This window comes from Pygocentrus nattereri, chromosome 2 (assembly GCF_015220715.1).
Source record: "Pygocentrus nattereri isolate fPygNat1 chromosome 2, fPygNat1.pri, whole genome shotgun sequence".
NCBI classification, from domain to species: Eukaryota; Metazoa; Chordata; class Actinopteri; order Characiformes; family Serrasalmidae; genus Pygocentrus; species Pygocentrus nattereri.
In genome coordinates this window covers 27,869,661-27,893,656 of record NC_051212.1, presented here as the reverse complement: position 1 = coordinate 27,893,656, position 23,996 = coordinate 27,869,661, and the positions used below count along the sequence as shown (strand labels likewise).

Genomic DNA, 23,996 nt, shown 5'->3' with positions numbered 1-23,996 from the left:
TAGTGTTATATACTGTTACCTAATGTGCAAAACATCCCACCTTTACACATCATCCAAACCCATTCTGTTCAAAACTGATCCAAACGTCTGCCAAAAGTCTGAAAGTGACCTCTCACGTGGTTGGATGCAAAAAAAGCAAACTGTGGAAGACTGTAATAAAATCTGGTTAAGCCAGTCCATCAAAATAAACTGATAAGTGATTGCCTGAAAAGCGTGGGAGTCAACCTTCTCCTCCAACAGAAGCCATACCTTCAACTGAAGTGTCAGCTGTGATTCAAGTTTAACTTGTTGCAGATTAGAAACCTTTTCTCCTTAGCAACAAATCTTCTACGTCAGTGATGTGCTATGCTGATAAATGGCTTTTTCCAGGACTGCTTCCCATTGTGGGCAAATATTTCTACTAAAATAATTCTTCTGTGCTTCTGCTTTCCATAATATGAGAAATAACCTTCAGACAACAGACACAACTCCCTACTTTCAGCTCACTACGCTGCCAACAGAACGCTGACACTAGAGAGTAAATATTAAGTAGTTTGAGATGCAGCCAGAGAGCCACATGATCTGAGTGCAATATATGTAGGTAATGCAGAGGAATATGGTTCATTAAAGGAAGTGCACTAATCTAGGCAGACAGGCATGTCCAAATAGGTCCTGAAGAGCCTCAGGTGAATTTATAGACTGGGCCATTCTGAGATAACTGCACCATTAAGCTGATGAAACTAGGGTGCAGGTTCATAAAAAGTGTGTGTATGAGAGCACACCCAACACTCTTAAAGCAGATGGTTCTTCTTTTGTGAAGAAACATTCATGAAATACAGTTGCGACTATCATTATCTAAAGATCCATGTTACTACCTGATACTAGCCTACACTGTAGCATAATCACAAGGACATGCATACATTTTCAACCAAAGGCTGTGACACAGACAACAGATCGCAGAAAGCAGATGATACAGATATCCGAACAGAGGCTGGTTTAAACCTTAGTACAAGCTCATAACTACAGACTCCATCTAAATACTTACAGGTTTCATATTTCTCTTCATAGACTGTGGGAGATCCTAATGGCTCATTTTAATGGGGTCTAATTTGATTTGCAAGTGATTTGTTCTTGAATTATTATGATATGAAATTAACAGCATGACCCAGCTGCAGCAGCTATTTATTTACTGGATTTAAGTGATCTAAGGTGTAAAACTGATACAAAATGAAATTCAGTTTTTCATGGAAGCTGGCCAGTCAGTCAGGTCCAGATGCAGGACAGCAGCACACCCTTCAACTCCATCAACAGGTTCTTCTCAGTCCACTTACTGCACTTTTTTGTTCTATGTGTGCATTCAGTGTTTGAGCACTGATGATACACAGATATGCTGGTAAGTGGTAACAAAGCGATATTAAACACAGATGTGAAATACCATCCGTGCATTTAGTCAAGCAGGCTTAGTCAAAAAAGACTGCTAACAGGTTAATCCAGTAATGTTCAGAGTTAGGCCTTAAAGTTCAAATATTTACTGAAGGTAAAGCTCCTACACACATAGTAAAAGAGTCACCTGATCGTCTCTTACAAGCTTCAAAAAGCAGCAAAGGCTACTTACAAAGCAAAGGTTTCCACATTAACAATGTGCTATTTATCACATGTGCAGCTGGCGTGTTCATGATTAAATGATTAAAAAACTAAAAAGTTCTAGAAATGACTCATATACCCTATGCATAACAATACCATCATTTTGCTCAACCCTATGGTGAAGCTATGAAAATCAGTTTTTTGCAACACCCACAGATGATGTACAACTTCCTACTAGAGACATTTCAGGAGGATAGTCTGGGGAAATTCATTACATTCCCAGAAATCCCTTGGAAGTTGCGAGCTTGCACATGCTTCATCCACAGCACTTGCACTGCAGTTTTTTGCATTTGCTGCCCACACAGAATGATAAAAGGCTTGGCAAACATGGAGGAGAATGTTAGCTGCTCAGATCTGTCTCCATGACCTAATAGATGCCCTTAATTAGCTAGAATCACTACACATTGACGGAGGAACTATGCTACCCTTCCCACCCAATGAAAGCACAGCCAAATGTACTTCAATCATTGATGGCAGTGGCTTTGCCCCAGCAACAGACACTGACTCTACACAATAGCACTGCAAATGAGGCAGTGGGCTATGAGAACAGAGTGAGATCTAAATGGAAAAATGCTGCAGCAAATGAATTTTCCCCCTAAACATAACCCCATAACAAGCCATTCGTCTGCTGGCAGGCCCAAAGTTTTATTACACACTCCTATAACCTAAGAATAGCTCCATTCATTTGCATTAAAGTTCCTGCAGTTACTGAATAATAAGCTTTTATATGCAATAAACCTGGATTGTTGAGGGGTTAAAGATATCCACAGAGGGTATTTGGTGGTTGGTTGCAGCACGTTCAGTTGTAGTCAATGTTAAAAATATGAGAACAAAACTTAAAACAAATTTGCTCTGAGGTCATAGCCTAATGTAAATGTTCATGCAAAACTACACAATGGACAAGTGACATCTTTCTAAAACCCTCAAACACAATCTAACAACTTTATGCAGAGCCAACATCTGTGACTTTGTTACAATGAACTTTATACTCTTTTAAATCACAAAATTAGACTTCTTGGGATGATATCAAATGAATGTTTGGTTTTCATGATTCCTAAGAAGTAATGAAAGCATATCTGAAATGTAGGAGTCCCAGGAAATTATACTCCCACCAGCAGTGAGTGACTATAAAATTATAGACTAGTATGTGAACACTGTCACTGCCATGAAGAAGCCCAATCAAAAATATTTCGGCCTAATCAATGGGGAAAGGATATGTTCAGAAGTGTCTTCACACGCTTAAGTACCTTGTCTAAATAAATGCATCCAATTACAGGGCCACAACACTTCCTTTTAGGCTTTCCAAATGACCACTTCAACCCATTAAAAAATGCAGAAAAAACAGATAGGAGCGAATACTTAGTCACAGCACGACGTATATATGTCGTATACCAATGAGGTGGAAATGGAGAGAGGAGCTCTGCTTTGAAAATGAGAAAGTGTTTGTGGTGGACAAGCCAGTTACTATGGTTACAAGCAGTGAATCCTCAATCAGAGGTCATGAGGGTCACCTACTTACAGAGAGACACAGGGAGGCTTGATTAAGCTGGAGAGAGAAGAGAGCAAAGACAAAAGCAGAGCAAATCATCTCTGTACAAAGAAGAAGACAAACTCAGTCCTGCAATGTCCTAAGGAACACGTGCCCACTCCATCTAACATACAATGTGACAGGCATGACCAAAACACACAGATCAATAAATCAACAAGGCCACGATTTACCTACTTAACCTAACATTATTTAAAGAAATAAGTTCTGGAGAGTGAGATACCAGGGAGTCTGTTTTTAGGAAAAGTTAAGGGAAAATAAGGGCTTTATTTAGGCTGATTCGCCCCAAGTAACTATTAGGCCTAATTCTCTGAAACTCAGTTGCTATTATGCAATTACGATGCTAAAATGAAAACGCAGCTTGTCTTCAACAAACCGTTCAGACAATATGTGGAAATTTTGTTTTGCAATCTTTATCGAATACAATTCACTTCTCTGTCCCAACAGTCATTCTGAAGTGAACTTTGGATAGCGAAACAACCAAAGACAAATATAAATCACATAAAATATAATGACATGTCAAACCAAAATCCTTAGAGCATAGCTCAGTGGTCTGCTGCACTTTGTGTTTGCTACGTATCCTTCCTGTCAGACTGAAGTAGCAAAGTTTCATGAATTCCAAAGTGCCTCATCAGTACTAATGCTTGTAATGAATAATTATATTAACAAATGAGCCTCAGACTCTTCATCTCTCTCATGCTTTTTGACTCCATGGCAAGTAACCAGAAAGCTTTTTAACAATTTGAAGTCCCAATGTTACTTTGCAATTACACAGTTAATTTACTTAGTGAATTACATTTACATTCAATTTACAGTCTGTAGCCTATCAGCGTCTTCAATTCAGCACATCTGTCTGTTTTCTGTTTGTTTTGATGTGAAGAAATGACAAAAAGCGTGGTGAAAATGTAAGGGATGTACAGGTGCTGTACACACAACAATAACTATTCCCAACCCAAAAGTGATATCAACTGAATGTTTGAAATCTGCATTGTCATAAGAATTTTTCTGCTTGTTACAATGAGCTACTGTCACGCACCCCTCAGGCTATGACACTCATTTGGACTCCATTCCCCAGACTCGTCTGGGAAATCACATGCCTCCTGCCACCTCTTACCTGCCTTCACACTCCAATCACCGGTCTCACTCTCCTGAATACTGATTTGGTTCACCTGTGTTGTATGTCATGACTAATTAGCGTTAGCTAGGATCAGTGCAAAGTATGGTATCGTTTGTCGACCTACTGAGCGTTTTCTTTGGATATCTGCCTGATTGTTTATGACCCTTTTGTCTGTTTTCCGATTACTTCTTTTGTCTTTTGCTATTCCCTTTGGATTATCTGCCTGTGGTTATATCTCCGTGTTCTGACCTTTGGGACTGTTCTCTGGACTTTGATCTTTTGCCTCGCCCTTTGGATTGTTTGGTTTTGACCCACGCCCTTTTTGTGACTACGAGCTCGGATCACGTCTTCATTAATAAAGTCTTCCTTGTTCATTTTTACCGCAAGCGTCTGAATTCATCTGCGCCGTTACAGTTACGAGTGAGAAATAATCAAATTACACCAGGCTTTCATTACTTCCAGCGATGACTGTGACTGGCAAGGGTTAAAGCCAGAACTGATCAGTTCTGCTCTCTTCCCCCCATAAAACATGCAACATTTTGCCTCTGATTTCATGCAGCACCTCAACAAAACAACACCTCCTTCTCTCAACCTGCTACCATCAAGACTACACTGAATGTGCATGGACTTCCAGTGTAATTCCGAGTTTCACTTGAGATGAATAGCTATGGTTGCTTCTCCACACTTCTATGCAGATTCTTCAGTGTATTTATACAGAGTAGGCCTGTTTTACACAGAATGGCTTACATATAGGAGGACAAATGAAGATGCGATTGGTCAGGGACAAAAGGCGATGAAGAAAGACAGCTGAAATGGAGAGTTGAGATGAGGATTTTGTTGTGGTGAAAAGGAGTTAAGTGAGCAGATTAGAATGTTTGAGTAGCGAGTCGCTAAATCTCCTGCAGCCTACAGTGATTCGACACTGGTAAGAGAGCCAGATGCACAGAACACTACACCCACACTCCAGCACACCCACCTCTCTCTCTCCCCTCTCCCGTTCTCTCTCTCTCTCTCTCTCTCTCTCCCCCTCTCTATAGCAATACAGAGAAAGAGAGAGAAGCCCTAAACAATATTACAAGCAAACTGAGTGCAGTATGATATGGGGGCACGCATTGACAAGCGCTTTAGAAATGCTTTTTAGAGATGGAAAACAGTAAAGGGGGAACAGCGAGAGACATATATGTAGATTTAATTTCCCCCCTCTGAAGCTAATTTGAATGCACAGACCAGCCTTCAACACCTCCGCAATTTCGCCTCTTTCACAGCCTTGCGGTGCTCTGAATGTGTGTCAATCAATACAGGCCAAGCAACTTTGTTCTGCATTGGTTGTTTCGTCAGGGGCAGGGAACAGCTGCTCTCTCTCTCTCTCTCTCTCTCTCTCTCTTTCTCCACACACACAGACACACACATATATATATACAAAAAAGGCCACAGGGTTTTCTAATCAGATTACTTTACAATAACGGTGCTGCCATAGCCCACTGAGCAATGTTTATATGTGCTCTCAGGCTAGGAGCCACATGATTCACATTACAGCAGTAAAATGGAAGGTACTATGTGCTCAAGTGCAGAATGACCGTCTATAAAAGCTCACATCACGGGTCCACGTGTGAGTTTTGCGTGTGCTGCAGGTCATACGTCAAAGCAACGTCACTGCATGCAGAACACAGGGTTTACCTTGTTACCTACTGCAGTATCCACACATAAAAAACAGACCTAATGAGCACTTACACCGGCTAGCCTCGGGAGAAGATGTAGGCAGAGATTAACTAAGGCCGTGCGCAGGGACCTCTCCAACTTACTCATCAAACTGTACACGTACACGTTCGCCCACGACTCCCGCGGCACCACGGGACGACTGCAGCGCACCGTGGGCCTTTAAAGGCGCCCCTACACGGCCAGCGCTGCGAGGCTCCGACACAGGAAACGCTGAGGCCTTTTACTAAAAACTTGAGGAAGTGTTCAGGGCTTGGGGGTTGGTGGTGGTGGTGGTGCTAGTGCGGAATCTCGACCGCGGCACGCAGCGTGACGTGCTCCGTAGTTTTCCGTTCTTCGAGCTCGGACGTGCAGGAGGGCAGCCGTGCGGTAACACGCTACAACCTGGACGTGCCTCGCGCACAGTGTGAGGCTGCTCGACGTGACCGCCCATGTTGACCAAAGCTCGACATGTTTGCAGGCTGCTGGTCGTAAACAGCCGAGAAGGCCACTTCGGGATGCGGTGTTAAAGACAGGCGAGGGAGCGAAGGGACGAGCCCGAAGTTCTTCTTATTCGAATTTCCCGTTCCACCTTAAATGGCGCAGCAGTTTCATTCCGACGCCCGGGTATCTGCTGAATGTAACTGCTGCACCATTTAAGGTGGAACGGGAAACTGAAAAAGGAAGCTGGTGCAAAACAAGCTAACTTCAGCTGTGCACTCGGACAAGCGGTCGTTGATGGTCGCTTATTAATGAAGCTACACACTTCGGCTGCGTCCACAGCAACACACTAACCTACTGCGCCGCACTACCGTAACGCTACTGGCTACATTAGTAGTGCACTACTAATGGTGCTGTGCTGTTCCGGCACGCTGTTCTGCAGGGCAGTGAGCGGGTTTGGAAAACCGTAGCAGCAGCAGCCGGAGAGGCTCTAACTCAGTGGCGCGCAGTTGTGTTGGTCAGTAACCCCACCCAGGCAAACGGAGACACAGACAGCTAAAACTACTACTCCAGAATATGTGTTGATGTGTCGTGACAGAACTACAGACACCTTACACGCCGACGGCGTGCTGAACCCAACGGCGGCACCGCTGTGCTCACTGTAACCCTCCTCTGGCTACTTTCGCTCCCTGTCGCGGTGGGTTTACCTGCTCGCCCGGGCGTGTGTGAGGGGAGGAAATTCACCGCTCCGTGACTTTAAAACGAGAAGGAACTTGTTCGCTAGCTCGAGCAAAGCTGAGGTGAAAACCCTCTTACCTGGTCCCCGCCTTGTCGCCCATCTCCGGAGGCCTTTTTCTTCGGTGCTAAAATGCAAAAAGGGTCTCTGTAAATCAACAAACTGGCTGGCACTTCGAGTAAAGCGTCCGGAGCCCCTCGTCAGTCTTTCGAGGCTTCGCCGTCCGGAATGATTTGCGCTCTCTCTGTCTCCCTCTCTCTCTCTCTCTCTCCCTCTCCCTCTCTCTTTCGCAGGGTAGTTTCCCGCAGCCCTGAGACGGAAACCTCTGTCAGTCTGTCTCTGCTGACAAGCGTGTAGGCCCCGCCCTCCGCCCGCTGACTGACAGCGGCCCTGGCCAACCAGTGAAGCGAGAGACATTTGCATCATTGTGTCGTCACGCAGTTGGCCCGCCTCGCCGCTGGGATTACCAATTAGAAGTGTTTTAAAGGAATAGGGTGTAGCGGGCAGTTCAGCAGTGCAGTTCTTTGGGAAAGGGCTGAATAACAGACTCACAGTCCTGGCAATTTAGCCTCTATTTACATTTAACGTGCACCGAGTCGAAGTCTCATTTTCACATTTTTAGACTTGCATTCCTAGCAGGGAGTGACGTTTGGAAATTCAGAAGTACACAGTTAAGAACACATTTCTGTAGCTGTTCCCACCATCCTGAACTCAGACGGGTCGCCTGAAGCAATGGGAATGTTTTTGCTTTTGGAGACAGTTTCTTTTTTTTGTCCTGTGTATAATTGACACCAGCGGACGTTAATGAGAAGCAGATGTTAATCGCTACAAATAAACTGTTGCTTTAAGTACACAAATAACATTTTACCAGAGACACAACCGTGGCTTGAAAAACTTTACAATGGCTTTAACGTTTTAAAGAATGCATACATTCCTATATAGGAAAGCTAATCTTCGCTCCTGATTCGTTATTACACCGATTCCATCTAATTCCTTTGATATAATTATGTAATAAGCCTATTAGCTTGTCTTGTGACTGCAGACTGTTGAAGACACTGTCTTCTGCCATCTAGCGACTTGATATAGATAACGCATTCATGTTTTAATTACTGGACCTACTCTAATTCTGCCTGTACGGTACAAGGTTGACCAAGGGCTTTACTCCAGAACAGAATATTATTCCCTGACATGATTCTGTATCCTGTTCAGCTGTAGGAGGACACAGTATATCACAGGCCTACACTCTCAGAAAAAAGGTATGGAACTGTCACTGGGGCAGTACCCGTCTTGTCACTGGGGTGGTACATCTCAGAACCTTTGGTCAGGGAACATAATTGTACCATAATCCATTGAAATTCTGTTTTTTTAGTTGTATTGACTCTACACACCCATTTTCTCTCCAGGATTTTTCATTTATTGTTCTGTTTTAAAACATTAGGTTTTGAAAATATACAAATGCATACTTTTCCACTGGGAAAAAAAATATCTAAGGTTCACAATTGAATCTTAACCTCTTAAAATCCCAGGAGTATTACATACAACGGTTTAATATTCAGTAACTACAAGGACTTCAACGCATACTGACTATTCATAGATTACAGAAGTGCAGAAGTGTGTAATGAAACCTTGGGCTGACTGGCAAGCCCTGGCCATTTTAGGGGGTTGAAACCACCGTTAGAACTTTAAGGGCACATCAACACTGTTTGTACCTTGATGAACGAAAAATGTACCCGCGTATTACCTTTATTTCTAACACTGTGCCTGGGTTTAAACTAGCAAATATTTTGCTCTTACCACTAGTTTTCTTCAGTCATCTTATGCGAGCTAGATATTTGTATGAAGTGTGAGTTTGAGTAGATATTAAGTAGACCCTGTGACCTACAAATCATATAAGAAGCATGTTTTTTCAGTTAAATGTTATATTACATATATTACATGCATTTTTTGTTGATTTTCTAAGTAAAAAAAACAATAGTTAACACATGAAAAGTTAACACATCTCAGACACAAAAAAAATTAAATATGACTTTTTCTGCAAAATTACTTGCAGATTAATTAGTGTACAATTACTTATATATTTAAAAACATATTGGAAAAACAACATACAATATAGACTGTGCCATATTTGCACAGGCTGCATTTTATGTTTATTTTTTATGTTTATTAAAATGTGCAGAAGTGTGTTCTCTGTAGCCTCCTTTACCTTGTTCATCAATGGTCAAAACCCACACAGAGCAGGTATTATCTGGGTGGTGGATCATTCTCAGAACTACATTGACACTGACATGGAAGTGAGTGTTGCACTTGCATGAGTGGATCAGACCCATCACTGCTGGAGTTTATAAACACTCTGTCCACCCACTGTCTGCTCTATTACACTCACCTACCTTCTTGGTGCACAGTTTCATCGGTGGTCAGCTTCGGGCCACAGGACACTGTTGTCCTTGTACTTGTGGTTGGTGGACTATTCTCAGTTTAGCACTGATAGCAAGCTGTATTAAAGCTGTATTAAAGCTTCCGAAAAACGGCCACCAGTGTGTCAGTACCGTCTCAGTGTCACTGCAGTGCTGTATCTGATCCACCATCCAAAAAATACCTGCTGCGTGGTGGTTCTGATGGGGGTCCTGACCATTGATGAATGGAGCAGGTGGACTAACACATTACATAAAGAAACAGACTGCAATCTGTAAATGTACAAGTACAAAGTGATCCTGTACTGTAATTGGAGCTAATAAAATGAGCACTGGGTGTAGATACAAGGAAAGTGTACCTAATAATATGAGTTTATATTTTAAAATATCAATATCATGATATCATTGTAAAAGCCGCCCAAGGCTTTGGAAACGAGAAACCACACTATGCTGTATATTTATAATATTAATGCTAAATGCTGCTAATGTCTCAGAAAAGATCATTCAGGATTATGGATTATTTCCTCATATGGCATCCAGGTAACTAGTGCGCTCTCTCCAAAAATCTCATGCTGTTGTCTCTGGATTAGAACTATGAACAAAAAACAAAAAAATGATGATGCTTGTGGAGCTCAGGAGAGATTTTGTATTTCATTTAGAGAGATACTGATCTGGGTGTAAGACATTCATGCCTACAAGCAAAGCCTGAGGCTAGGGAGAGCTTTTTGAAGGGTATTGCTTGGAGAACTTCTTAACCAAGGGCATATTCTTTAACAGAGGAAAACCACCGTAGCATTCAGGTATTTTTGATTTTAAATTATTTACATATTTTCATATTTTCATACAATTTTCATACTTCACACATTTTTATTGATTTAGCATTGCTGAAGGCAGCCATATCCCTTCATCTGCCTCTTTCCACCAAACTATTACTGCTCCAGAGGTCAATGCTGGCATGCTTTACACCACTTCAGCTGACGCTCGGCATTATGCATTGTGATTTTGGGCTTGTGTGCAGCTGCTCAGTCATGGAAACCCATAAATGAAGGTTCTCACTTTGTGTGCTGATGTTGCTTCCAGAGGAAGTTTGGAACTCTGCAGTGAGCGATGCAATAGGTGATTTTTATGCACTATGTGCTTCATCTTCAGCGGCCCTGCCCTGTGAGTCTTCATTTTCTCCTGCTTTGTGGCTGAGCTGTTGTTCTTAGATGCTTCAATTTCACAATAGTAGCACTTACAGTTGACCTGGGTAGTTCTAGCAGGGGAGAGATGTCAAGACAGTACCTCTGAGCTCTTCAGTACAAGCTCTTCTGCACGACGCATTCTACTGTCACCATTTGTCTATGGAAACTGCATAGCTATGGGCTTGATTTTATACCTGTTAGCGACGAGTGTGGCTGAAACGCCTGAACTCAATAATTAGGAGCAGTGTCTCCATACTTTTGCTCTTGTAGTGTATCTATCATCTCATTTGGCATGTCAGAATGAAATTCCAAAGAAATTGACTGTTATCTCTCCTTCTTGATCTTGCCAGATGTCTTCCTCACATTAAGAGCAATTAGGCCTGTACCCTATAAAGTCTCTACTGCAATAACACAGCTGACATTCAGCTCTCCTTAGGCTCCCTTTGTAAAACCATAAGCTGTACTATTTAAACCTCATTTAAATCTTCAGAAAACACCCAAACACAAACAAGAGCCAGACATCAGGAAGACAAGCAAAGACGAAAAGAGGATAGAGATAATCTAATCAGTCCCTACAATGAGCTTCTGCAGTGTAATTAGATTAAATGCTTCCGCGTCACCCTGAGCGTGAACCCCTGACATCACTGGAGTAGACATACCATTAGCAAAATGTGCCAATGATGCTTACAAAAGCTTGGCCACCCCCCTACTGAGGGTAATACTAGTGGTTAAAGAATTCCTGCTGGTATAAGTGAACAAGAACTAACCTTTCTTTATTACAAGGGAAGTCTGTAGCAGCATGTTTGCATTGTGCATTTGACAGGTTGTTATTTCTAACTTTTGGCCAATACATACACGTGTGGATTTTGTTGTTGGCTCTTTGTTCAGTTAAAACATTTTGTGACCATCAAACAATGTGAGGACTAAAACTTGCAAAATTCTGTTTTGAATTACAGTATTTAACATCACACTTGGACAGTTGTTGATTATGGATAGTTGGTTATTCTCTGTGGTGTTCTGGTGTAAATGGTTTGAGGAACCGGCATGAAAAAAATTACACCATTATAAAAATTTAATCCGTTTAATTTCAAATGTAGCATCCTAAACATATAAAAAAGAAAATCTTAGATACAGATAAGTACAGATTTATCGTCAACAGTTGCACCTTCCCCTCACCTTCCGTTCAGGTGGAACATGAGGCTCACACAACAGTTAATATTAAAAATGCACTTAGCTTAAAACATGCTAAAGAAAATCTTCCACATAGCTGTCGCCATCTCCTGTGCTCATAGCCCAAGAGGATTTTGGGGATGAGTTACTGTTCTGTGTAGCGTGTTAAACTACTTAGACTACATACCAAATGTTTCCCAGCATGCACCACAGCAACAGTGTGCTGGCAGAAATCGTCCTTTCGTACCAAACTGAGAACCGTTTCACAGTTTCTCTTTTATGATTAAGTTTAGGACTGGAGGTCCCAGATCAGTACGCAAGAGAAATTTCTAACGGGGACTGAAATCCGCATCACTTGCCCTAATACAGGTGCAGCGTGGAGGCTCCAATGTCACCTTGATACACACAACACTGAGCAGAGTAGCAAGAATCAAACTCTAGTCAATAATATACTGAGTTACATACAAGTTTAGACAACCCATTAAAAAAAGAAAGACAAACAAAATCATAACGTGTTTATATGTGGCAGTGCTACCACTTGTGTAAATGATCTGATATAGGCAATGAATGGAAGCAAATGGTAGTCAGGAAGACACTGGGTTGTCATGACGATACACACACACACACACGCTAACCTGGAGGTAGGAAGCTGCTCCTGTTCTCACTCACAGTAACCGTCCTTTCCTCACAAACATCACAAATCGTTTCATGATCATCGAAAAATAATAAGTGATGCACCAAAGACCAACAGTGTATTCCTACTGCACTTTGTCCAGACAGAAAATTCAATAATAACCATGATAGCAATAATAATAATAATAATAATAATAATAATAATTCTAGCTTAGACAATAAAAAAAACAGTCTATTCGTCATCTTCATCCTCATCGTCCTCATCATCATCTTCCTCGTCATCATCCTCCTCGTCGTCTTCGTCGTCCATGCTGCTCTTCATAATGGGTTTGGGGGCCATTGCCATCATGCCCATGCCCATACCTGTGCCCATATTCATTCCCATGCTCATGCCCATGCCACCAACCTTGCCCTTTGACTTGTAATCAGCAATGTCCTGTAAAAGAAGAATGTGCTTTGTTTAAAGACTTTTTCTTGATAAGAATTTACGATCTGATCTCAATCTCCTAAATCTCTATCATGTGGTCAGTGACTGCAGACAATCACTTTGATACAGTACCCTGTATTTAGATAATATCAGACTCAAAAAACACTTCTAACAGAATTCAGTGGCCACTTGACTCAATATCCGCCCTTTACCCTCTACTTTAAGTGTGACTTGAATCACTGGGTTTTCTGTTGAAACTGTTGTCTGTGGTAATCAGTCGTATGTTACAGATGTGGCAGGTAGAGATTAGACTGAAAACTGAGGGGAAATACCTCTGAACAACTTTATTTATTTATTGCCTTGACAGGTAGTTATTTCAATCCTTTTCATTAATATAAATGTGCATGTATTTTTGTTGGCTCTGTATTCAATCCGAACAGATTCTGTGTCTACTACAACCAATAATAGTCAACATCAAACTAAGACAATTATTGTTTATAGTTAGTTATTCTGTGTTGTGTTTTGCTTTAAGTGGTTTGAGGAAAAGGCATGAATAAAAATTGAATCTGTACAATTTCAAATGCAGCATTCTAAACATACACAAAAGAAAATCTTAGGTACAGATTTATTGTCAACATCTGCACTTTCCCTTCACCTTCAGTTCAGGTGAAACGCTCACACAACAGTCAATTTTAAAAATGTATTTAGTTATGATTCAGTGGGTTTTCTGTTTTTCTAATTATATATATATATATATATATATATATATATATATATATATATATATATATATATATATTATAGATTATGTACATACTATGTCCTATTCAATTGTGCTGACTGCTGACTTTTAACAAGCCTTCTATAAACCTGTGCATACCAATCCTGGCTTATCATTTAAGTGGTTTCTCTGCTCTGCCACACCCACGCCCATATTCACAAAGTGTGTTAGGCAAAGGTTACTGATCTAGGATCTGTTCCCATAAGTGAGATTGTCATAAATAACACAGGAATCTGATAGATCAGCACTCCTCCTCTAAATGGTAAACAGAGTAGGAGTGCTTTGTAAATACAGGCCCTGATCCAACTAACTGCGCTGTTAAAATGGACTTCTGAAATTAAAATGGGTTCAAGCAGAGATAATATTGAACTGCGCAGGACAGTCCTAGTCATGAACAGCACACTGCTCTGAATAGAGATTCTCTATTAAAATGAAAGTGACTAACAAGGCTTAATCCCTGTCCAGGACACTGACCCATAGTATCATGCTATGTCATCAAACAATAATGACAATTTACACGCATTATTTTAGTCACTGATCAGTTCTATTATCAGTAGGGATTCAAAATGATATATGAATCATTTCAATAGCTGCAGATTCTGATATTAATAAATATAAATATACATCTGCATAACACAGATGTTTAGATTTAGCCAACATTTTAAATTGATATTTGATTTATTTACTGTATTTTATTGATGTATTTACTGTAGTCCGGAAGAGCAGAAGAGGTAGGCGATGATGGGCTGCTAAGTTTTTATTCATTTTAATGCATTTGTCAGGCTACAGAAATAAGTGTTATTGCTAATCTAGGTGAAGTTTTAGGCCCAATTTTTATGTATCAGCATCAGCAAATATATGCATGAAATATACATGATATGGGCATCGACCCACAACTGCCATATCTACTCATCAATGCTATAGTGCATCGCAGCTGTGTATGAGTGTATAGGGATTAGACTTTACCTGCTGGTATTTGTCCTTTAATTTGTTGGATTTCATCACATAAGGCTGTTTGTGGGCATCTGTGAGGTTGTTCCACATCTCCCCAAGTTTCTTGGCCACCTCTCCAATTCCCAGATGAGGATACTGGGCTTTGATTTTGGGGCGATGCTCTGAGCAGAAGATGAAGAAGCCAGACCTGTGGAATTATAAAAGACAGTACACAGATTTAATACTATTTGTAAAGGGGTGATGCTTATTTAATGCCTTATTATTCTGTTATTAATCTTATTATTATTCATGAACTACTGTAAATTATTCAGAAGCTTCTATGAAACTAATATGCACGTTATGCAGTTATAAGCGTGAGAAACTGAGAGTTTAAGAGATAAAAATACGGTGATATAGCACTTGATGTTTAAACTGCACTAAGTTAAAAAACAGCAAAACACACTGCTGTAATGAGGGAAACGTTAATAATACAGCTCTTTGGGTTTGTGCTATTGGTGGAGTCTTACGGTGGTCTCTTGGGTGCGTTGGGGTCCTTCTTTTTGCCTCTCTTGCCAGTGTAGTGCATCATCTCCTGATCATACCGCAGTTTATCCTGCTTAGCCATGTCCTCAAACCTGGATTTCTCTTTTCCTGACATTGCCTTCAGAAAGAAAAGCAAAAGTCAAAACAGAAAATGGAAAATTTTCACACTTGGTGGGCACGGACAAAACAATTACAGAAAATTTGGGTTTTTCAGTCCACCACCTAAACAGAGCTGCACTAGCGGTGTTAATAACATGTAACAGGAACTAACCTTCCATCGCACTGAGCATTTTTTGGAGAATTCAGCAAAGTTGACTGGAATCTCAGGACTCTTCAGTTTGTGCTCCTCACGGCACGTCTGCACAAAGTAGGCATAAGCGGACATCTTGCCCTTGGGCTTCCTGGGGTCCCCTTTAGCCATTCTGGTCAGAAAAGGGGTGCTGGTGTCTGCTAGTCTTCTCTGGTTATTAGTGTTTACCTGGAGGTACAAAGAGTGTAAATATACTACAAATAGTGACTTCCTTCATCCATGAGCAGAAAAATCCTCAGAGTCAAAAATACCTCTGTTTCTATGTGTTTAAGGATAAGAAACACTGAGCAGACACAAGAAAGGAAAGCCCATTAAAATTCTGTGTTGAGGTGATGCTTGTCATTTTGCAGAAGGCTGGACTAGCAGACCCTCCCTTACTGTGTGGGGGATGTGAACTGATTATTAATGAGACTGATTGTGGCTCAGTGTCCTATATTATGCATTCTTCATTAATATCTACATATATCTATTTTTTGGTGGAATATTATATTTTTATCTGATGATGTAATATCTGTATGCTAACAAAGTAAACAGATTCACTATTCATTGGAAAATATTTTAAAATGATAATTTGATAATAATGATGATTGCTAATTATTATTATGGATGTCTGCCTTAAAGTTTGTGTAATGAGAATGTACTCAAGGCTATTTGTGCCTTCGGGATAATATATATATATTATATTATATTATATATATATATATATATATATATATTTTTTTTTTTTTTTTTTCCTGTTAAAATTTGGATGTATTTTGCACCCCCGCCATGTTCTTTGGTCATCGCCGCCCAAAATAACTAATTTTCTTTGTGCTGTTTTTTTTCCCTTCATTAGCCCAACTTTAACTGCTATTCTTGGCCGCTTCGCTCTCAGTGCTCCACCGGAGCGTGTGGCTGAAATCAAGCGATGCTTTTAGCAGGATTCAGCCAACACAGCAACAGAAAGGTCATCAACACGAATTATTCATCTTCCATTTTGTGAAATGCGTCTTCATGAGAAAGAATGATCTTTATTTTCGTCCACCTTTCACGCATTTTTTGTACTTTCTCTCTGCGCCGCTTCGTTGGCCAGTTTAAAACTCCGTGTGAAATCTCTCGCTCTCGGCGCCGATATACAGCAGTAATCTTCAGCTGCTGGCTCGGGCAGAGCAGCGCGGCTTGCTGTTTCTGCTCCCCATTCATTAAAATGGCTTCTGTAGGGGGAGCAGGAAGGCTGGGGCTGACTAACAAAGCCACGCACACCCCCTTCGTGTTGCAAGGACGATTTCTACAAACCTCCAGAGTTTAGCGCGAGAAAAACAACCTCATTCACTAAAGTAAACGCTCTGCCTTTTGTTGCCGAGACGTCCAGACGCTGTCATTCCGGGTTTTAAGCCTATTTAGCTGTTTAGTAAAGTTGGAGCCCTAGCTGTCGCTTGGTGCATTGCCGCCTCTAACAAAGACTGTGCGCCAGCCATTTCCAATGCGAGTCTCTCTATCAAAACTGTCAAGTTCAAAAAGCTAATAATGCTCAGTATATCGTTTTAATTTTTACATGGGGAAGTAGAGATAGTCGTTTCGAGGCGAAAACGAAAAAAATCCGCATTTCCCGCTGACTAAATAATATTTTCCGTCTCAAAATCGCGACTCGGTCTTGCGCGTAGGAATAGCTCCTTGTCAGTGGTTTAAATCGCCAGCCATTTTAATACAGGGCAAGCGTGATCATTTAGGTACGATGCTGAAAAAAGGCGAAGCCATACTTACATCCGTGGCTTGGTCTATTATTTTAGATGGTTAGATAGAGAGTAAAGAATGAAATCGAAAGCGAATAACTGTCTTCAGAAAACACGTCGTTACTAAAAGATGTCATCAAAATCAGCTCGCGCTGGAAGAAGGGCAGAGTGGTTCGTAGTCAGGACACAGCCAGCCATATTCAGCGAGGGGAATCGGGACAAAAACACGTTAGAAATAACTTTTCATGACTCTAATGCAGGGAAAACCCGATATCAGACGGCAGACGGCATTGCAGATTGTGATTTATTATTTTGCACGATCGAGCACAATGTAAAAATACAATTTATCTATTGTATACACATCCCCGCACAAATCTGGGAATGTATACACACTGCACTAACATATCGCCAGAAAGCTGTATTTGTGTGCTAAACAGCACCTGCAAAGATATTTTATTCATTTTTTTTACCATACCATTGTAAAAAAAATATTGAAAATATAATAATATACAACAATCATATAACTCCAGCGTTAAAAACGTACACAATGTTTGAAAATGTGTACACCCGAGTATCGGTGTGTCAGTTTACGCTGATAAAGCGTGGGCATTGGCTCGTACCTGTGTTGTTGAGTTGCCTGAAGTCTCTGCTCTGTCCTCCCTTCTCTCTGCTCTTATAAACCAGGCGCAGCCTCGCCAGCTCCATCCGAGACCGGCCTGATTGGTTAGTGGCCTCGTCCGTTCAAAACAACCTCCAATGCTGCTGATTGGCCTGCAGGTTACACACATCCAGCGATTCTCCGCTCGGATTGGTCATGGCGTTGGGCTCGACCCCGCCCCTTTCGCAGTCTGGCTGGAAAACTCACAAAAAATAAACACAAAGTTGGAGAGTCTGGCAGTGCGGATTCACCACACATGCTCTTCCCTTCACTCTCGGCTCATGCTTTCTCTGCTGATGGCGGGCTGTGCTTGTTATCATAGTGAGAGCCGATCTTACGGTCTTGCTAACGCTTCTGTAGCCTCCAAACTAAGACGCGTTTGGAGTAAAAATCTGCATGACGGGCTGTTTGCAGGTGCTCATTGAACATAAACCGGCTTGCAGATCTAGTTTAAGTGCAAAACATGCGTTTAGGGACGCACCTGTTTGTGGCTTGTTTGATGAAAGGAGCCTGCTGTACTGAAGTTCAGTGAGAATTTGTTTGTATACATCCTTTAACGTTTCATGATATTTTGTGGAACTCATGGAAACGTAATTGCAAATGTAATGTAATGTAATAAAGCCTAGTGTACACTCACCGGCCACTTTATTAGGTAGCTAGTTGCTAGTAAAAGGTTGGACCCCCTTTTGCCTTCAGAGCTGCCTTAATTCTTCGTGGCATACGAAGGTGTTGGAAACATTCCTCAGAGATTTTGGTTGGTTATTTAAGTTACTGTTGCCTTTCTATCATCTCGAACCAGTCTGTCCATTCTCCTCTGACCTCTCACATCAACAAGGCATTTTCGTCCACACGACTGCCGCTCACTGGATATTTTCTCTTGTTCGGACCATTCTCTGTAAACCCTAGAGATGGCTGTGTGTGAAAATCCCAGTAGATCAGCAGTTTCTGAAATACTCAGACCAGCCCGTCTGCCACCAACAACCATGCCATGTTCAAAGACACTTAAATCACCTTGTGACGGCTTGTACCCAGGGGCTTCTGGCTGCCAGGGACCTTGAGGTGCTTCAGACCAGAAGACCCGAGACAGCTCAGAGACTGGGGACAATCCACTGCATAAGCAAAAAATTAGATGAATATTAGCCTTTGAATATGTAATGTCTAAGTAAATGAGATAAAAGCTTATCGGTCCACCATATTTAAAACAATCAAACCAAAAATGTACAGAATTATAGGCAATTTCACATTCGGAGAACATTGCATTTACATTTTGTTTCATTGCTGTTCAAAGCATATATAAACAAATACAATCTGTTTAGTTATTTTTCAGGGTTTTTTTTGCGTTATTGCTTATTGTGGGGGGCATTTAAAGATGCTTGGGCCCTGGGCAATCATGGGCCTTGAGAGACCATGATTGCTAATAGGGCTGAAATAAAATACTCTTAGTCTTTGTTCATAGACTTAATTTAAATACGGTCTACATTTGGCCTCTTATCTACTCTTTCAATTTGTTGTTCCTATAGCTCCTGAGCTCATGCACATACAGACCCAATTTTGAATTGCTGTACTGTTCTCTGTGTGAATAAGTGTACATGCACACCTTTCCCCATATGATGTAGTGACACAAATCTGAAAGTGCAGCACCCTCTGTCAATCAAAATATCCAAAAACTCTACAAAATCTTGCCCATGACTCAAAGTCAGTCAGATATAGATTGTCTAGTCTGCTGTAATAAATTGATTGTTGTTTATTCAACACCATGGTTTATGCATTTTTGTTAAATTTAGAAGAAAAAAGCTGCCACTAGGTGCCAATCTAGGAACACTTTCTCCATTCCATAGCCTCATGAGGTGCAGTATATGCTCCCTTGTACTTATTAGTTTACTTGTCAAACTCTTGTAAGATATTGGATAGTGATTTGTAAACATGTCATCTAAGCATGATAACTCCAAATATCAGTGTGGTGTCATTTCATGGCAGGTCTGAGAAATGAGGGAAAATTGTTAAGCTAGTGATGCATTTTTGTAGTGTAATGGGACATTTATTGGTGTATGTATACAACTTAAAAGAGGTATACCGATCAAATAGGTCCTTCCAGTATAGGAGTTTCTACACTTTTCTGTTATTGAACATCCAGATTCATGTTTCCACTCCAAATGTCTTGACAGAATTCTAGCTGAGTCACTGAGGTCACTGCTGCAACTGTATTTATGTGTTTAGATCAGCACAGAGAGGCTCAATATTGGTCCAAGGCAATAATCATCTCTGCTGGGCAGAGCAGCATGAGGAAGCTGGGGAATAGATGATTCTTGGCCTTGGGGTGCAGCCACTACATGTATTTGTATTGAAAAGGACATCCAAAGCAAAGATGAAGAAACATAGGTACAAAAGTATTAGAATACTGATAGAGTTTCTACAGCTCGCTTGCTCACTGAGCAGTACTGGACCATGACTAGTTCCTGTTTATTGTATTTAGGTGAGTGGTTATAACAATTATAACATTTGTTACAGTTGTGTACAGATTATGACATTGATAATGTGAGCCAACCAAGTACACACGTGCCACATTTTGCATGCTGTGTACATTTGATGGGTTACATGTTTCATATCAGTGAGTTCATTAAGCTCACGAAGTGCAAACTCTGGGTACAGATCATATGAGCATTGTTACTGTTTCTCTCATTTGTTAATTTTATATATTAAAAAAAACCCCAAAAGAATCAACCATTGGCTGATTTAAATGTAAATGTTTAAAAGAAATCAGAATCCGGTATGACAGATCACGACTGGTGGGTGCACCCTGTAACATCTTTGCAGTGTTTCAGTCTGTATTTGCCTTTGTTTACCCTTCTGGTCTAGCCATGTGCTTTTGTTGTTGTTTGTTCATGTCTCCTCCCCTGTCCTGCTTTTCTGTTGTGTGTCTTACCCATGTGTTATCTATAGCCCTGGCCTCACTTTATTCCCAGGTGTCTCTTGTTTGTTATCAGTATATTTGTACCCCCGTGTTTGTTCAGTCTTTTTGTCTTGCATTGCCTTTGTGACCTATTTGTTGCTGTTGCCAGTTTCTAGGTTTATTTTGCTGTGTTGTAGGTTTTTGCTTTTAGTTTGTTTTCCAGTGTTTAAGAATAAGCACAGAGTGTGTAACAAACGTGCTTATTATTAGTGTTGTTGTACTTGAGTCCAGTTTTGGTCCAGTTCATAAATTAATGGGCTTAGTCTTTTTTAGTCTCAACAGAAAAGTTGGATTTAGGAATGTCTCAATCTCAGTGTAATGTATACTTGGAAATTATTCTTGAGATCAGCTGAGTGCAAAATGCCTCTGCCTGAGGTGGCTGGAAACCAAACCTTTTTTCTATAATTAATGAAAATCAACAATAACTTCAAACAGAATAAAACATTTCTCTGCATGTTTAATTACATTCTAAACCGAATCCAACTGATTCTTTCCATGATGACTGATAATGTGACAGTGTTACTGAGCTCTGCTAAAGTCTGAGTAGACTGATAAATCAATGTGATCAGTTATTAATCTCTTAGTTTTACAAAATTCTGCTAACTCTTAGTGAAGTTGAGATTCAAGTGAATGTTTCATGAAACATATTAAAGGATCCACCTACTACAGTTTTCTTGTATTTTCATCTATGGCTTGTGGTCAATGTATGATGTTTCTGTGGCTTCATCTATTAAAAACATTCATGATTTCTTTTCAAATGGCCATTTTCTAATATCTCTGAATCTCTTAGAATTAAACAGACTGTTTTTGTTACCCTGCCCTTAAGAGTGATATTGCTGTCCAAAAAAAAAGAAAAGAAAAACAAGAATCTCAATTCTTTTCTAATTTTTTTAACTCACATTAAAAGTAAAATGGAGATTCTTGCATTCATTTTTAACATTAACAATAAGTAAACACAGCTTTTAGTTTGTTTTCTGAGCTCTGCTAAAGCCTGAGTAGACTGATAAAACAGTGTGATCAGCTATTGATCTCAGTGTTACTGAGCTCTCCTAAAGCCTGAGTAGACTGATAAAACAGTGTGATCAGCTATTGATCTCAGTGTTACTGAGCTCTGCTACAGCCTGAGTAGACTGATAAATCAGTGTGATCAGCTATTGATCTCAGTGTTACTGAGCTCTGCTAAAGCCTGAGTAGACTGATAAAACAGTGTGATCAGCTATTGATCTCAGTGTTACTGAGCTCTGCTACAGCCTGAGTAGACTGATAAATCAGTGTGATCAGCTATTGATCTTAGTATTACTAAACTTTGCAAAACCCTGAGTAGATTGATAAACCAATGTGATCAGCTATTGATCTTAGTGCTACTGAGCTCTGCTAAAGCCTGAGTAGATTGATAAACCAATGTGATCAGCTATTGATCTTAGTGCTACTGAGCTCTGCTAAAGCCTGAGTAGAATGATAAATCAGTGTGATCAGCTATTGATCTTAGAGATACTGAGCTCTGCTAAAGCCTGAGTAGAATGATAAATCATTGTGATCAGTTATTAATCTCAGATTTACTGAGCTCTGCTAAAGCCTGGGTAGATTGATAAATCAGTGTGATCAGCTATTGATCTTAGAGATACTGAGCTCTGCTAAAGCCTGAGTAGACTGATAAATCAGTGTGATCAACTACTGATCTCAGTGTTACTGAGCTCTGCTACAGCCTGAGTAGACTGATAAATCAGTGTGATCAGCTATTGATCTTAGTATTACTAAACTTTGCAAAACCCTGAGTAGATTGATAAACCAATGTGATCAGCTATTGATCTTAGTGCTACTGAGCTCTGCTAAAGCCTGAGCAGACTGGTAAATCAGTGTGATCAGCTATTGATCTTAGTATTACTAAACTTTGCAAAACCCTGAGTAGATTGATAAACCAATGTGATCAGCTATTGATCTTAGTGCTACTGAGCTCTGCTAAAGCCTGAGTAGAATGATAAATCAGTGTGATCAGCTATTGATCTTAGAGATACTGAGCTCTGCTAAAGCCTGAGTAGAATGATAAATCAGTGTGATCAGCTATTGATCTTAGAGATACTGAGCTCTGCTAAAGCCTGAGTAGAATGATAAATCATTGTGATCAGTTATTAATCTCAGATTTACTGAGCTCTGCTAAAGCCTGGGTAGATTGATAAATCAGTGTGATCAGCTATTGATCTTAGAGATACTGAGCTCTGCTAAAGCCTGAGTAGACTGATAAATCAGTGTGATCAACTACTGATCTCAGTGTTACTGAGCTCTGCTAAAGCCTGAGTAGACCGATAAATCAGCGTGATCACCTATTGATCTTAGTGTTACTGAGCTCTGCTAAAGCCTAAGTAGACTGATAAATCCATGTGATCAGCTATTGATCTCAGTGTTGTCACTTTGGAAGGGTAAATGCACTACATGCCCACAGATTTGTAGACACACCACAGTTCTTCTGAAGTCAAGGGTATTAACAGGGAGTTTGTCCCCCTTTACTGTCTCTACTGTGCTGGGAAGGCATTACACTAGATTTTGGAACATTGCTGTTAGGATCTGATTGACACACAAGAGCATTAGTGAGGTCAGGTACATGAATGATGAGCTCTGGATCACGATTGCTACTTCAACTCACAATTCCATTGCTCTACAGCTCAATGCCCGAGGGCTTTATACCCCTCTAGTGACACTTGGCATTGAGAATGGTGACTGCTGCAGAGATTCTCATTCAATTGGCAATATTTTTTATAAAGATTATACAAGGTGGGTGCACTATTGAACACCAGCATTAAGTGACCTTAAAATAGCAGGATTTACTAATTGGAAGAGATACCCTGGCTATATAGCCCTATTTGGGCTATTACAAAAACAAAAATAATGAGATAGTGGAAGCCATTCAGTTTTTACATTTGTAGGCTTTGACACAATTAGAAGAGAACACTCCATGCTGCCACTTGGCCATAGAGATGCTTGATACACTGGCAATCACGAATTGAGGCCAATCAAGAACCTGAAATCCAGTTAGAGGATTCTCTCAAGAACCGCTCATGATGTACAGACCAAGAGGCCAACATATATAATTGGCAGCCTCTGGAAGATGGCTTGGACTGATTTCTCAGT

The 23,996-nt window shown here is 40.6% G+C and overlaps 2 protein-coding genes across 3 annotated transcripts in view; both read right to left on the bottom strand.

Annotated features, from left to right (window-relative positions):
* Positions 1 to 7,504, bottom strand: part of arrb2b (arrestin, beta 2b) — a 49,654-nt gene extending 42,150 nt beyond the window's left edge. Inside the window, exon 1 of the mRNA XM_017709963.2 lies at positions 7,239 to 7,504. Within this exon, the coding sequence (XP_017565452.1) occupies positions 7,239 to 7,261 (23 nt within the window). The 5' untranslated portion in view covers positions 7,262 to 7,504. The remainder of the gene's footprint in view (positions 1 to 7,238) is intronic.
* Positions 7,505 to 11,818: 4,314 nt separating this feature from the next.
* Positions 11,819 to 18,065, bottom strand: hmgb3a (high mobility group box 3a). Of its 2 annotated transcripts, none has more exons than XM_017709960.2 (5): positions 17,883 to 18,065; positions 15,512 to 15,718; positions 15,225 to 15,358; positions 14,731 to 14,905; positions 11,819 to 12,992 (listed from the first exon to the last, which is right to left on the bottom strand). In XM_017709960.2, exons 1-5 carry the CDS (start codon positions 18,048 to 18,050, stop codon positions 12,789 to 12,791), a joined length of 888 nt encoding a protein of 295 aa, XP_017565449.2. In that variant the 5' UTR covers positions 18,051 to 18,065; the 3' UTR covers positions 11,819 to 12,788. The 2 variants fall into 2 exon arrangements, with proteins under 2 accessions (XP_017565449.2, XP_017565450.1); XM_017709961.2 differs by having other exon boundaries at positions 15,512 to 15,710; positions 17,873 to 17,967.
* Between the last annotated feature and the right edge of the window lie 5,931 nt (positions 18,066 to 23,996).